Source organism: Ascidiella aspersa, chromosome 7 (genome assembly GCF_963924565.1).
Source record: "Ascidiella aspersa chromosome 7, kaAscAspe10.2, whole genome shotgun sequence".
Taxonomy (NCBI): domain Eukaryota; kingdom Metazoa; phylum Chordata; class Ascidiacea; order Phlebobranchia; family Ascidiidae; genus Ascidiella; species Ascidiella aspersa.
In genome coordinates, this window is record NC_139453.1 from 29,628,837 (window position 1) to 29,645,451 (window position 16,615).

A 16,615-nucleotide genomic window follows, 5' to 3' on the forward strand; every position below is an offset into this window, starting at 1 on the left:
AATCCGATTAATTTTAAACTTATTTTGACATGTTTTTTTCTTGCGCTCACGGCGCAGCCTTCCATGGCACACCAGTGCGTCGCGGTTGAGAAACGCTGATTTAACCCATTGTACCAGCCATGGCAAGTGCACACTCAACATTTGACAAACTAAAAAGGCATGGCATCATAATTATATTGTTTTAGCATTTTAGACACTAGGCGTACATCAGGGCAATTGTTGACGTTGGTCTAGAATCCTACCACAGCCTACAGGTATTAAATCAACACACAATATTTGGGTTAGGGTGAGAGTTAGCGTTTGGGTGTGGGTGGGTCCAAGTATTATCACACTCATTATTTAGTAATAATACTTGACCCACCCACACCCAAATAATTTGCATTGTGGTAGGATTGTAGACCAGCGCCGTAACTTAAGTCTCAGTGGAGTCATTTGTAATATAACTTATGGGCGCTGGTCTAGAATCCGGCGCTCTTTCACTATGGTACGTAAAAATTAATAAAAATTTTTTTTTTTCAAATGCCGCATACCGCAACACATATTGTTTGGGTTAGGGTGCGGGTTAGCGTTTGGTTGAGGGTGGGTCAAGTTATTATTAATAATATACATAATATTACTTGAACCACCCTCACCCAAACGCTAACCCGCACCCTAACCCAAACAATATGCGTTGTGGTATGCGGTATTATTATCATTTTTTTTTTGCATAACTTTTCACGTACAATAGTGAAAGAGCGCCTAGAATCCTACCACGTTGTTGAAATAATTATTAAGCAATGCTTAATATGTGGGTTAGGGTGTCGGTTTGGGTGAGGGTGGGTCAAGTATTATTATTTAATACTATTATTTGACTCACCCACACCCAAACCCCCACCCTAACCCAAATAATGTTCGTTGTGGTACGATTCTAGACAAGCGCCTAAGTTACTTTAAAACTACCGGTTTACAACCCGGAACAGAACAACACAAAAGATAAATGCGGAACTATCAAATTGTTAGCATTGGGTTAGTCAGTGTCCTCGTGTCTATCGTGACTAATGCTAACGCTGACGTAAAAGTGGAACTTAATTCGAATGGTAAAACCTACCACAGCTTTACAAAAAGTTTAGGTTTAACGTACATTAGCTATGTTAAAAAAATGAAACCGCTTTGAAAAACCGCCATTCCACCTAAAATTGTTTCTATATTTTTTGGGTGGTACCATAGAGCACTAATACTGCTAGTGCTCTATGGTGGTACGCTACCCTTTGTCACTTTAGCAAACTAGATTTTTAACTTTCTATAAATTCTTATATGCTGTTTACCATAAGACTGTTCAGAAAAGATTTAAAAGGTTTGTCTGATGGTTCTCAAATTTTATCAATCGCGGCACCTTCTATGGACTACCAACAACGTTTTGTCTCCCTGTGCGGGTTGCACAGAGAAAAGGTCAACAGGGAGGCCCTAAAGTTACATTAAAATTACGAATTTATGTTAAACTAATAAATATCATAAGTATATTGTACGCTCGTGCCCCCCGGAGGGCCGAGGACAACAATTGAGAAACAGGGGTTTAACTGTGAGTAAATTGTTGAAAATCGATTTTTTTAGCTTGAACTTTTATGGAAATTTGCGTATAAGCAGTCTTCACAAAAATAAGCGAACTAATTTCATTGGCAAAAGTTAAATTGTTCATTGTTAATTTGGTAAAATAGTGATTTTCAGTAATCAACTTCGTAAGAAATGTGTTTTTAAATTTTATTTAATGAAAACAGTTATTGGATACCTGAATGCATTCCATAATTTGTGGCCGGCAAAGATTTACGCCAAATTTTTTTCCGCTGAAATTTTACGCCAAAATAAGACGATATGTACGCCGAAAAAGAACATTTTTTGGGTAAATTCACTAGGCCAGCAATATTCCACGCCAAATGACGTCATTGGCATGATTTTGGCAAGCATTCCACGTCAAAGATCTCTGGCGGGAAGGCACTGAAATGCAATCAGGATTGGTTAATATCATATGGTACACGACATTAAAAATATATTTCGGGGAACGACAAAGCTGTTATCATAGAATACTAATTAATTATTAACTTGACGATGGTAACAGCATTTAAATAAGTTCGGTATTTTTTCTTACGTAATAAAGACAGGCAACAGAATAACATGAAGTCCAAGAGTGGCCCCCAAAACTGCTTTGTTTTAAATGTCAGCTACCTTCTGTTGTTAACCTAATATATTTTTATAAATGTAACTTTCACGGTAAAAGTCATTTCACTGGATCAAAAGTCAGGGCTGATTTGCACAATTTAATTTAGTATCGGATCGGCACCGATAGCATCGTAGTATCGGACCTATACTGTCACTTGGCATCAGGTAGCGGCTCCGATCCGACATCATTGACGATCCCTGGTTGAGCAGATGACTCAAATTCCACTTTTTGTTGCTAACATTTTACGCTTGTGTTTCTCAATTAAAAAAAAAAATTTTTGACGTGAAAAATTAAAATTTTGACAAATTTTGACATAAAATAATTTATTTTGACAAAAGTTTGACCTGTTAGAAATACATTGATTTAAATCACCTAAGCGTCGTTATTCAAACGTTTTTTATACCGGCCGTATATTGCTCTAATGAAGATATAATACGGTTAAAATGACTTTGAACATATATCAAAACTAATTTTTTTTGATAAATTGAACGCTAAATTTAAAACAAAACTGAACGACCAATTTCAAACAGCTGACTATACTTTTTTTTTAATTTTGTAAACGATTTATGTGCATTTTTATTCGACTTTGACTTAAAAAATTTTTGACATATTTTGACCTAACGTGTAAATTTTGACAAGTCAAAAAATAATCGCCCTAATAATGACGTCATTTGGTATCGGATCGCAATATTTTTTGTCGAAAATACCTGATATCGGTATCGAAATAAAATGTCAAGTATCGGTCATGCTCACTCGCGGCCTATAGGTTGAGAAACACTTCGCACGTCCAACGCCAACCTCTAGCAGTCAGTTATCCAACACTCCACAGTGTTGCTTTAGCCTAGTCGCATTGCAACATAAGTGGGTATGACGTCATCTACATGAGTCAACCGTCGTGGTTGGATAGAAAATAGGGAAGTGAAATGTATTCAGTTCCCTGTTACAGGTTAATATGCCTTGTTGTAGGTTTATAGCAACTGACACCAAACTATGGCGGGTATTTTTTCTTTGGCTCACGGCATAATTTGATGAAGCTATAACACAACACTGTTATTAAAGTTTATTATGCAAACTCGAACTAAGTTTCAATAAAATTTTACACTACACGACAATTTTAATTATCACTATATATGCCACCAGTTACCCCCTGTATTTTAATGTTTTGGCGACCATTCATTTTAACAACTTTAAAAATTAATTTAGCCTAAATGTTTATATTGATCTTACAAAAGTCAGTAGGCCTATAACAACGATCTTTTAAAGAGCTATAAAGTGGGTCCTAAATAGAGATTTTCGATGTGATTGGTTGAGAGACAATACTTATTCCAACTAGAGGTCATATTTAGGGTCCTATGCCTTATTGACAGGGCTGCGGAGTCGGAGTCGGACTCGGGACTCGACGGAGTCGGTTTGTTTTGCCGGAGTCGGACTCGGGACTCGAGTAAGACCGCGTACAACTACCCGAGTCCCGAGTCCGACGTGCGTATGCGCAGTATAAATTTTTTTAACTGTTAAGGCGGCAAAATGTAAGTTGTAAAAGTGTAATAGCAAATTGTGAAATATTTTTAAACCATGTAATGCGAGAGGATCAATTATGACACCAATATGAGTGGATTGCAGAAAATCCACCTTAATTTAGTTGCATAAATGGGTAAAATACAGGCTGTAGAGTCAGAGCTGGACTCGGGACTCGACAAAATATTACATTTGGCCGGAGTCGGACTCGGGAGTCGGACTCGGGTTGTTTTTAACCGACTCCGCAGCCCTGCTCATTGACACATGAATTAGTTCTGTAATTTCCTTGGGCTACCATATGTTCTCTTTAAAGAGGATTTGTATTCCTTTCCAAAAAAATAAACGTTCTTCCGAGGATATTAAAAATGTCCAAATGTCCCAGCTGTTTTGCATCTCGCTTGTTTTCGCCCAACTTTTTAGGAGAATTATAAACTACTTTTTATGTGACTTTTCAGGAGGCCCAAGTATATCTGAAAACTTTTCAGGAATCAAGACACAGAGCAACCGTCAAAATGTATTTTATATTTAAACGGTGGAAAATACTCGCGTCCAGCGTAAAAAGTGCCATTGTTTAGAATTGAAATCAAGTTGCCTGCCAGACTTGGACAACTAGATAATTCTAGTTTTCTAATTCATTAAATTAGAGCAAAATGCGGCTAATTCTAATTCTAATCTAATTTATGAATTGCCTGTGTGCTCTAATTCTAGTTCTAATCTAATTCGGATATTTTCAAAAACGCTACTTTGTCCAACGACATTTTTAGTGACTCAGTTAAAACACAGAATTTCAATTAAAACTCTTTGGTTGGAACGAGTTGTATGTTATTTTACAGTCTAAAAAGCATAAAAAGGCCTAAAAATTAGCACACACATGTTTACCATTCACATTCTTATGAGAATACTTAGCGATTAAATTAAATTGGTTGTAAATAATTAAATGTGATTCTAGTTGAAATTTGTTTTTTTAGGAATTCGGTAATTCTAATTCTAATCTAATTTGAAAAAACTTAAAACAATCTAATTCTAATTCTAATCTAATTTTGAAAAACCTAAAATAAATCTAGTTGTCCAATCTGCCTGTAGCCACATTTCAGAGTGTAGATCGCATCCAGACTGAACCCATTTTAACAAAGAAGCAAACACATGTTAGAAACAACTTCGAAATCAATTCCATTTAGGTGGTTAGTGTAAGGAAAATATACATTTTTTAGGGGAAGGGCTTGGATATCCATGTGCCCAACCCCCTTTGTGAATCTGCCAAATAAATTTGCCTTTTGTGACGCTTTTTTGCCTTCCCTTTTTCAAAATATGCGTCTATAATAACTACCCAAAAAGAGGTGATAATTTCTTTCAAATAGTTCCATTTGCGGTGTACGTTTGAGGGTGATGGAAATCTAGGCCTTAGTTTCGGTACTCGGGTGGTATGGAAGCCTATGTTAATTAGCTATGAAGCGATTTCTACCTTAAAAGGTAAATTTCTCATAAAATAGGAATTAACAATCGAAACTATTTAATTTTTTAATCCCCAAAACAATTTTTTACTTACTTACATTAACTTTGCAAGTCCGATTTTAGTTTTGTCTATTTAGCCTAGTTAAATTGGTTACTTGGCATAGCATAGAACAGACATATTTGTGACCAAAGCATCGTTATCTCTATGTAGGATCGCAAAATAAACCCAAACAGGTGGGTAAATTTCTATGCATATTTTTCCTATAGTCTTTTAACCATGGTTTATGCTGGGAATTGATAAAATTCTACCTTTAATGTACCGTGACCTATCGCTTGTTAATCTTGTACGTTTGTAACACCAACCCAATATAACTTATCGTTTCGCAATGTTCTTCTTGTGAATGATTTTCCTTCAAGCTCTTAGCAATTGTATTAAAGTTGTAAATGCATGACTGTGTTCACTTTATTTCTGGCAATAAACTTGCGTTGTCTTTGATGATTTTTCGTTTGTTTATCTTAATATATTTGTAATTATACATTATGAAACTACAAATAATGTTTTCTTTTCCAATGAACAATGAACATTTGTGAATACTTCGAATTGAATCGCAAACAGGGTGCAGTTGACTCAATGTACCTACCTTGCGGTCTTTCGCTGGATGCGGAACAACAACTGTCATTTTTTTTGTAAAGTAAAACTTTGTGCTGCGTTCTATGGTTGTTGCCGTTCCAAAAAAATAAAAATTTATCTATCTTTATTCATTTTCAAATCACCAGTTCTGTACGGGCTTTGATATTCTTACTACAACCTCTAACCATTATGCTCCAACATACATAGTCATTTAAGTCCGCTTTCGCTGCATCCTGGAGTAAACAAATTATTTTTTTGTAAGTAAACCTTGTACTGTGTTCTAGATCAGTGTTTCTTAAAATGGGGAATAGTTAACCCCTGGGTGAACCAATTTTTTGCAGGGGTTGAATGAAGGTGAACTGTCAGAAATGTATGATATCCCTGCAGTAATCGACTACTGAACTAGTGTTTATTTGCTTATTGTAATAAACGTTGGTTTGCACCGAGTGTTTAAGTACAAACATTTGGTGACTGCGTTTTGTGCTTTTGTAGCTTTATATTTCTGGACTAGAGAAATTGTAGATTGCAATGGTAAAACTTAGCTTGAGCTGATCTTAACAAAAATCGAAAATACTTAAGTAATTTTGTGCTGTCATATACAGACGAGATAGTTTTATCATATCATGAGACAAGTGTGAATGAAATCTGAAGATCGATGCTAGGGGTGAACCAAACTAAAAAAGTTTACGAAGCACTGTTCTAGATGTTGCAGTTCCAAAAAGATGGAAACTTTTTAACGGATCTGTTTTTATTTAACCACGAAGAAAAGATGCGAAGAAGGCAAGGCCATTACGAGCCCCACAAAAAAAGAGAGGCGTTGTATAGATGAAAACGCAAAGATAAAACCATAGAGAGAAAGTTTTGCCTGAATGTGAAGGAATCGCTTCGCACATTCGCGTGTTTGATAGACTGACACCAGAGAAGGCTAGTAGTTAAAACAAGCATAGTTACGGGGGAAAAATCGGCTAGCTATAGAACAAGCGTGAATGTTTTTCACTTATTTTTACAAGTTGCTTTTAACTATTTTTTACATTTTACTGGCGGACATAATGTAAAATTACGTTTCTTTATCTTTCGAGTTTTTGTTAAACAAAACAAACTTGTCCTGTTTGCAAAATAAACAATAAGTTTAAATAGTAAAACATCGTTTAGATTGAAGCTTAAAGCCGTCAAAATAACACACACACAAAAAAAATTGCTCAGCGCTATTTGCAACAACAATATATTACAACTACTAAACCAAAACTGTCATTTAATTAGTTGTACATCATGTATTTTAAAAATTTTAGGTTTTGTGGGTGGTCAGAGTTGTTGAACATTTACCGCTCTCGAAATCAGTCGTAGTTTACGGCGTACTTGTTGGTCCACTCCTTGGCGGTTTTGCAGTAGCGGCTTTTGTCGGTTTTGTAGACCTTAGCTACCTCCGGCACTAGAGGGTCGTCTGGGTTGGGGTCGTTTAGAAGCGATAATATGGATAGAAGAACTAATAGACAAAATAAAAAAAATGAAAAAACTAAATAAGAAAAATACCAATTAAATACAAGAGCTGATAGATAAGTAGGTTGAATATTTTAAACAAAGAAATATCAATTTGTTTAATTTCACTTTAAACTAACTATAAACAGGGTGCATTTTAAAAGATTTTGTTTTGTCTTTCTGAAGGCATCTATAATGTATGCCAGGGGTGTCCAACTCAAACATGCCAGCGTGCCAATTTTTATCTTATAACTTCTTACCGTGCCAAAGTTTAGCAACTATTTTTTTCTAATATTAAAATCGATTTTACACACAAAAAAAATAGTATAATGTTATATTATCAGAAGTAATTGTTTGTTGTCGTAATTACTGGGATTGTTTTGTATTGTGAATAAACAATGACAATTGGCTGCATTTTTGGGTGACTTGCGTGACAGTTTTTATTAGGCCGTCTTGTTTGGACTTTTGTTGGACACCCCTGATGTATGCTGTTATCGTTGAACAGTTGGACTTCAGACTGGCTTGATAAAAAAATATACGCAATGCATATATTAATGTTTCATCACATAAGCGTGTATGAATTGTTTCGAAAACACAATTAGTTGTTCTAGTTTGAAGTGTGTAACATTTTGGTCTATTTTTTGGGGGGTTTAAAGAAGTTTTGAAAATAGAGCTTGTTTCCCTGGAGGCTTGGCAAGAATTACAATAATAATCATGATTAGAAATACTGGCATTCTTCCTCAATTTAGTGGCATTGTCATATTTGCTTAACTTATTTCAGTAAAATTTTGTAATATTGCAAATCTTTTTCTTTTAAGAGGAGCTTTTTCGGTATTGTTAACAAAATGTGTAATAGGCCAATATTTAAGAGTAATACAGACTATAATTACAGCGACATAAAGCAACCAAAAATATTTTCTATAGGAAACGAATAGCACAAACAACATTCAAATGCTAAAAAAGCAGATTGTTCTTTACATAGGCAATCATTCATTTAACCAACATTAACCACAACATAAAGAAAAGCTATGCATAATAAGTTTGATAATTACCTTTAGCTAGTGTTAAGGCTGGAGACCATTGTGAACGCAGAATGTCAAGACATATGCTACCATTGCTATTTATATTAGGATGGTAAATCCTGGTTAAGAAGCTAATCTGAAATAAAACATAAAACAGCTGTAAAAAATGGCAGCAAAGAATGCTTAAAAAAATGTATTATAAGAAAATCTATCACTTTTAGGCTTGTATTTTTTATCCAAAGCTATGCCTATGCAACTTAGTTGAACAGTTTAATATGTAGGAACACTAAACATGGATGTGTTCATAATCTTTAATAGAAAAAAAGTGACCCAAATAACTGATAAAAGATTCATTCTTTTATTTTCATACATTTCGGCAGGGGCTTATGCCATCTTCAGTGCGGTAAAATGAGGTTGAGTTAAAGCGAATCATTATGTAGTCGCAGTGTAATATGGTTGTAAGGGGTATGGCATACACTTTTAAAAGTAGCTAAATCAGCTAAAGCAACTTACCTTTGGTGGTTTAAATGGATAATCTGTGGGAAACTGAATGCTAAGAGAAAAACAACCTCCTTGATAAGGGCTATCATCCTGCAAAGGAAATCAAAAATATGTTTGGTATGTTAAGCAGAATACGAGTTGATATCTTAAAATAAAAACAGTGACGGTAAACCAGGCTTTCTCGAAGTGGGGGTCATGCAACGAGTTTAAGGGTTTGCGTTTAAGTGCGTAGAATTTTTTGCACAAAGTGTTACATCTGTAAAGTTGTTATTTTTTTTGTTCGGTATGTTAATGAAACGGAAAACAAAAACCTTTTAAATGCACATTATATACTTCAACAAATGTCATATTTTTTGCTTATAAGACACTTTGGGTAAAGAATATTTTCTACACTTTAAATTGTGTATTTTTAATAAGATATGTGGTACTATAGAAATGCACATAAAGCTGTGGTTAATGATTTACACCAGTGGTTTGCAACTTGTGCTAAACTGACCGCTAGGGTTTACGACAGCTTTTGTATATGCGGGGTAATGGAGTTGTGAGTTAAAACCTTTTAGCGAAATTCTTTCGACCCATACCCATTTAAAAACCATGGCTATCGCTGGAAACATGTTTTTAATTTATTGTCGGCAATAAGCATATAACAATCAAGAATCAAGAAATAAGCATATATAAATCAAGAAAAATGGTCTTAAATAGAAAAACAGGTGGTTTGTAATGATAGTAAAAGGCCAGTAGGTGATCTGTGACCATTAGCAACTATTGGTCGCTAATGAAATGTAATGTCAATACAAATTAAACTTAAGGGTTACCAGCGACAAATAAAAAAACATGATTATTAGTTTGTTTAAGTGTGTTATGAAGTCACCACTTGCAGTTATTTAAGAAGCAAACAACTTTACAATTGGTCATCAAAATTTATAGAAAGCATACTTTGAAATTTAAAAAATGATTTTCTAACTAACTGGCCTACTACAAGGTTGCCACACAAGTTATGAAAAAAATGTAAAACACTTTTCAAAAAAAAAATATAGCCTTTTTTTATTATAATTTGAAAACAGAACACTATAAATGCCATGGTCAAGACAATTTGAAAATAATAACTTAAAGCTGAACATAAAATTAAATCAAAAACTTTGAAAAACAAATGGTTTTTCTAAGATTTTCCATTAATATATAAATCAACTTTTAAAGATTTTGAGGCAACAGTGTTTATGGTAGAGGCACTAAAATGTAGATTAAATTTGGCTGGTTTAAGGAAAAAAATGTTGCCAAGAAGTAAACAAGATTTACTTACCGGTCCTATTAAAGACGCCCTCCAGGCAAACACTAAAAAAAACAATGTTAGTTTTAGTTTATAAGATGGTCAATAATGGTGCAACAGGTGATAAATAACTAATATCGGTTGATATTTGGCTTCTACTGATATATCGGTATCATTAAATGTAGACCGATACTTTGGCCGATATTTTAGTACAAGAATTGAATATGTATATATAAGTTTTGCATAATTTCAATGATATTTTGGGAAATCGCTTTAAATTACTTTTTTGTCGGGTAAATAGCCCCAGAAGGTGCCTATAGGCTATTTGACCGGATCACTCTTTTACGCTTGCACCTCTGGTAATTGTAATTGTTACCTAGTGTGACCGATTAAGTTGCCTTCTTTGTGTGAACGACGTCAAATGCTAAATTACCAGGGGACATTTTGTTATAATGTCTACTTTAACTTGGTAATTAGAAAAAAATTAAAATGTCTTTGAATCAATTGCATATTAAAAAGTGTTTAGAATAGTACCGTATATGTTCATTTAAACTAGTTTGGTGTCCGGCTGAATAGCCCTTTCAATTTTTTATGTGATAAGAGTTGAATAAACTTACGATCTTCACCAACTGGACCTGCACTACAGTGTGTTGGTGGATCCCTGGCAAAATCTTGCAGCTCCTGGAAAAAAAAGTATTACCTTGGTAAAAACACTGACTATAATCTAAAACGCTATTTAGTAATCATTCACATGGCAGAAAGCTTAATCACAATTCGTTCTTGGACCCCTGAGTGAATTCCAGGGCGCTGGTCTAGAATCCTACCACAAAGCACAATATTATTTGGGTTACGGTGCGAGTTAGCATTTGGTTTCCTGGGTGAGTCAAGTATTATTATTATATTAATAACATATTTATGCCTATTCTTGCAATTTCAACTTTGACACCTTGTTTCATTAATGTTGGAATAAATTTGGTGGAATTCTAGACCAGCGCTGAATTAACAGTTAAAGATTTAAATTACAGTGAAACATTTATTGAATTTACAGCGAATTTTTGGCTCAAATATGTTAAATGCCATTGTTTTATTTGAATCTTGTCTTATTGGGTGACCAACTATATTTAGCTGCGGACAAACGATTAAATAGTAATTAAACTTAAAGTGAAATTTAGAGTGACCCTTTTTTGGAGTATATATGGCAGGAAAAATATTTTTGGCATGAATCTTAGACGATCACAAATTATGGAATGCGGTCTGGCTAGAATTAAGGATTTAAGTTAAAGAATAAAAACATGCAAACTTTTACACAGTAAATACAAAGTTTCCTAGAAGTTTTTTTATGGAAAACAATCGATTAACCTACCTTGTTAATTCGCTTCAAAGCCATGCTTTTAATTACTGTATGTACGAAAAGTTAGCTAAAACCTGGCTTTTATTTGTGCTTTAATCAAGAAAGAAGAAAAGTACATTACTGTTAAAACAACTGTGTTTTGAAACTCAAAATAAATAAAAGCAAGGGAATCATCGGATTGCTATATAAGTCATCCATAGAAATCTCGGGGCTTATATTTTAAACGACTGATAACAATTAAATAGACATGAAAGATCTATTGGTCGTAACAAGTTAATAAAGGAGCTTTTATTTAAATGTCTTAGTGTATTTCAGGAAATTCAGGCCCTTACTATTTTGTACGTAGAAAGTAACGCAAAAAACAGTATTATTGTGGCGCTCTTTCACTATTGCATTTGAAGAAAACATTTTTTTTATTAATTATTACGTACAATAGTGAAAGAGCGCCATTATTGTTAATAAGGCTTGACCCACACAAACACTGACCGGCATCCTAACTCAAATAATGTGCGTTGCGGTATTTGTAGACAGTTTTTTTGCGTTACTTTCTACGTTCCAAATAGTAAGAGGCCTGAAATACCCCAAGACATTTAAATAAAAGCTCCATTATTAACTTGGGCGCTCTTTCACTATTGTACGTAAAAATTAATAAAAAAAAAACTTTCTTCAAATGCCGCATACCACAACGCATATTGTTTGGGTTAAGGTGGGGGTTAGCGTTTGGTTGAGGGTGGGTCAAGTTATTATTAATAATAAACATAATATTACTTGACCCACCCTCACCCAAACGCTAACCCGCACCCTAACCCAAACAATATGCGTTGTGGTATGCGGTATTATTTTTTTTGTTTTTTGCATAACTTTTCACGTACATAAGTGAAAGAGCGCCTTAACTTGTTACGACCAATAGATCTTCGATGTCCATTTAATTGTAATCGGTCATTTAATATAAATATGCCGTTAAAAAAATTACAGTGTTGCTTTCAGTGAAAAAAGTGAGGAACTAAATTCTGGCAATTTCCATTCTTCGGGAACAAAAAGCTTCGAAAGCAGCCAGAACGTTTAGTCGCCGAGGATTGTTAAAATATATCAACCGTGACTGAATTTTACGAACCTCGTTTTTATTTGTCTGTTGTATAACACTTTATTTGTCTTGTTGTATAACAACAGTCCAAATTGTATAACATAACACTATATATTTGCTATATTAACTATTGCTTTTAATGAATGTTGCCCGTAAAGCTATATTTTGTGTTTTTATTAGGTTTGTAACGCAGGAAGTAATAATTCGTCACGGATCCTTGGCATCTTGAGGTTTAATTTGCATCGCCGATCCCATTTGACAACTTTTATTTCGTGTTACCTTTGAAAAATATTTTTTTAAGATAATTTACCTTTAAAAAACAGTTTTTTTGGAGAAAGGGGTTTGTTGTACTGTTTTGAAGCCTTTTTTGATCAGTGGAAAAACATTCACGCAAATAACCATAAAGTGAAAGATCATGACACAGTCAATCACAATAACTAGCTTTCCGTTTACTTTTAAAGCTCTGCTTATAAAACTTTCTTCTATTGTACACAATAGCTGTGGAATTAATTATTAGCATAAAAATCCTATAAAATATGTGCTTTGCCCGTTACGCAAACTTTTTTATAACTGGGCATGAGGCAATTCTCCATAAATATTGGCTATTTTAACCAGGGAGTCAAACCGTTTGATTTTTCCGGTTTAGGTTCGGTTCGGGTTCAAGGATTTTTTCGGATTCTGATTCAGTTCGGGTTTCGGTTCGGAGATATTTAAAAGTTCAGCTCCGGTTCGACCATCGTTATTTCAAATCCGGTTCATAAAGTTTCGGTTCTGATACAATATAAGTTGCGTTAAATCTCAAAACATGGGTGGATAAATGTAGAGAATATTCTTTGAATTGTAAGTCTTTTAATCTGAGTTACGTGACGTACGTTTTATTTATTCAATATTCATATTTTTTCTTAAAATTACAAACACGGCGTAACTTGACTCTGTAAAATAGAAGTTGTGACATCATGTTGGAGCGAACCTCTATATTTACAGGTTCGGGTTCGGTTGAGGTTCAGGTACTTTCAAAATATTCGGTTCGGCTCCCTAAAATCTTACAAAACCGGTTCAGGTTCGGTTACGGTTCGACAAAAATTGACCCAAAACCGGTTCATAAAGTTCCAGTTCGTTTCCGGTTCGACTCCCTGATTTTAATTGGAAAATGCAAAAATTCTCCTTTTTAACGCCTGGTATAACAAGTTTGGTGGATTTTTTACAGCTTAAAGGCGTCGCGCATACCATGATTGTATATTTCACCTCTTTTTATTGTGATGATGGATGACGCAATTTAGCCCCGACTTTCGAAAATTGTTTTCGCTCTTATAATAAAATGCTTCAAAATTGCAACAACAAAAATTTCAGTTAAAATTTATTACGGCCCGCCGAGACCTTTCTGGTTTCAGCTTTGGCCTGCGACTAGAAAACGGTTTCAGATCCTGTAGCCTACTAGATAAATGTTATCCCATAGGCCAGGGGTAGGCAACCGATGAGATTGCATGGCACGCCAATTGATTTAACGCGCACGTTATATCCCCTTTAAAAAGTGCATCACTGCCACATCATTAACATTACTATTACATCACTGACACTAGCGCGAACTAAATGGTTGCACACATTGCCAGTTCGTGTCACAAATAAGTGTCTTCTGTTGCATCTAATATTATTGTTGTATTTAATATCATTTTTGTTGGCGTTATACTTGTTGTTTACCACTAACCGTTCCTATTACGTCACAATGTCCCAAATTTGGCGTAATGTTTACTACGTTAAAGCAGGGCAACATCAGTGGTTCTCAACCGCCGGTCCGCGTCAACTTTCCTGCCGGTCCGCCAAATATATTACAAATTTATATCTCAATTGCAAAAAGCAAGATGTTGAAGGCGGCTTGTCCATCAAATTTAGAACATAGCCAGTTCCGAAGTTCGCAGCATTGTGACGTAACATAGAGTTAATCGTCTACTTTGGACTTTTTGGTACGTCATGCTACAAGTGTTGTGTGCCCAACTGTTTTAAAGTAGGCTACAGCTTGTTTAAGTCTTAAACTTTAAGACTAGTTGTACGTGAAAAACTTCAACAGAACCACGTATAACACGTATGATATCAAAAAAACAGCAGGAAATTTCTCATTATATTGAAGTTTTCGTTATTTTCTTTTAAGTTGCATACTTTTGTCATAATTACATTTTGGGTTCATTTTAATTTTTGAAGGCCACCGGTCCGCAAAAATTGTTTTAAAATTTTACCGGTCCGTACGCTAAAAAGGTTGAGAACCACTGTTCTACATTAAAAGTAAGCACGTGTGTTTTTGTGCGACTGAGAAACGAACAAAAACGAAACTAATAGTTAACACTTCTAGGTATCAGCTTAAAAGCATCGAAATATATTTCAGAAAAGATACGTAACTAGATGTCAGATCACAGCAGGGCTGCTGAGTCTGACTCGGGACTCGAGTAAGACCAGGTAAAACTACCCAAGTCTGACATGTGCGCAAGCGCAGTACCGTACCAAATTTCGAAACTGATAAGGCAGCACAAACTGTAAATTGTTAAGGTGGAATAGCATATGTTCGTGGCATATTTTCCATGACCCTATCAGTGGATTGCGGAATATCCACCTTAATTTAGTTACGTAAATTGGTAAAATACAGAGGCTGAGTCGGACTCGGGACGTAATGAAATCTGATATTTGGCCGGAGTCGGACTCGGGTTGTTTTTAACCAACTCCGCAGCCCTGATTGCCAGTGCGAAACCAAACATAGAAAAATGTTTGGCTCGCGAGTTGTAAATACTTTGACATTATTCATAAACTGGCACACTGCGTACGAAAGGTTGCCGACCCCTGCCATAGGCTACCCGCTAGCGCTTCGTGAAGCAAGAGTCTTTAAAACAAAGATTCTTTAAAAATATTATTTTCGAAATTCCAATGTTTTATTTATATTTCTGAATTTAGAAATACTTACTGCGATAAGACGTTTCATCGAACGTGACGCATCTTGGGAACGAAGCATTCTCTCGAAATTGTAGCAAAACAAGGAAAACAGAAAATCTAATAAAAGTACCTTTTATTTCAAGCCAAGCGAAGTGGTATGTCTTGGTCTATCAAAGTTACGATTTTATATGGACTTATAGGAGTTTTATCTTAGGATTTCACCCGGGTATTTCCCGTTTTAAATGTTGCGCCTTAGGCAGGTTATGATACGCCCTGAAAATATATGGTATTGCGACACGCCAATAGCACACATCTTACAAAGGTACAAGCCCGGTAGAGTAAACAAACGTCAGAATTTACGCCAAGCCTTTTGCCAGCACTTACTAGCCTCAATGTGACGTCACACAACAATAGGACTGCTGTTGTGTTGTCAAGTCGGCAATAAAGCTTTTCTGTAACCTGAGCTGAAGACTATTAAGCTGCGCTGGTGATTTTACTTTGCGCAATTCAAGGTGGAAACCCTACGGTGTGATAGATGTTCCATTTTGCTTGGTTTGTTGACATATTGTTCGAGCCTTGTCGCTATAAGGTCGCAATGATATGCGCAGACTTGGACAACTAGATAATTCTAGTTTCCTAATTCAATAAATTAGAGCAAAGTGCGGCTAATTTTAATTCTAATATTTGTGAATTGCTTGTGCGTTCTAATACTGGTTCCAATCTAATTCAGATTCTACCAAAAATACTACTTTGTCAAATAGCACTTTTAGTCTTTCAGTCATAACTCATAACAAAGAATTTGAGTTAATACTCTTCGATTGGAACGACTTGTTGGGAATTTTTACAGTCTAAAAAACATTATCCTATGCTAAAAATATATAAAATTAAAACACAAATATTAACCATTCACATTGATATGAGAATAAATTGCCACTTATATAAAATTGATTGTATAGAAGTAAATTTAAATACTAATATAATTTGGAAAACTGAAATGTTCTTATTTTAATTCTAATTTAAATTTTAAAAGCTAAATTAAATCTAGTTGTCCAGGTATGAATAAGAACTAGTCACAGTACAACCTATACTTCAGAGTTTACCAAACTACGACCCACGGGCTAGATCCAGCACACAGAGTTAATTCTAACAGACCGCGGTATATTTCCTTAATGAAAATAAAGTACAGTAGAACATTTTTAAATTCCA

General features: G+C 34.8%; 1 protein-coding gene across 2 annotated transcripts; it reads right to left on the reverse strand.

The window, feature by feature from the left end:
- Positions 1–6,881: 6,881 nt before the first annotated feature.
- On the reverse strand, positions 6,882–15,549 carry LOC146138865 (ubiquitin-conjugating enzyme E2-17 kDa-like). 2 transcript variants are annotated; one of them, XM_083394777.1, is made up of 6 exons: positions 15,441–15,549; positions 10,676–10,739; positions 10,092–10,123; positions 8,804–8,881; positions 8,321–8,426; positions 6,882–7,275 (listed from the first exon to the last, which is right to left on the reverse strand). In XM_083394777.1, exons 1-6 carry the CDS (start codon positions 15,486–15,488, stop codon positions 7,127–7,129), a joined length of 477 nt encoding a protein of 158 aa, XP_083250903.1. In that variant the 5' UTR covers positions 15,489–15,549; the 3' UTR covers positions 6,882–7,126. The 2 variants fall into 2 exon arrangements, with proteins under 2 accessions (XP_083250903.1, XP_083250904.1); XM_083394778.1 differs by lacking the exon at positions 15,441–15,549 and adding an exon at positions 11,422–11,576.
- Between the last annotated feature and the right edge of the window lie 1,066 nt (positions 15,550–16,615).

What these genes read in the sequence shown, in the direction of transcription:
- LOC146138865 (XM_083394777.1), bottom strand. Translation starts at nt 15,488, where the DNA reads ATGCTTCGTTCCCAAGATGCGTCACGTTCGATGAAACGTCTTATCGCA. An exon ending in AGGTCCAGTTGGTGAAGATC is followed by an intron (nt 10,124 to 10,675) that starts GTAAGTTTATTC and finishes TGTTTTTTTTAG; the next exon opens with TGTTTGCCTGGAGGGCGTCT. An exon ending in ATCCATTTAAACCACCAAAG is followed by an intron (nt 8,427 to 8,803) that starts GTAAGTTGCTTT and finishes GTTTTATTTCAG; the next exon opens with ATTAGCTTCTTAACCAGGAT.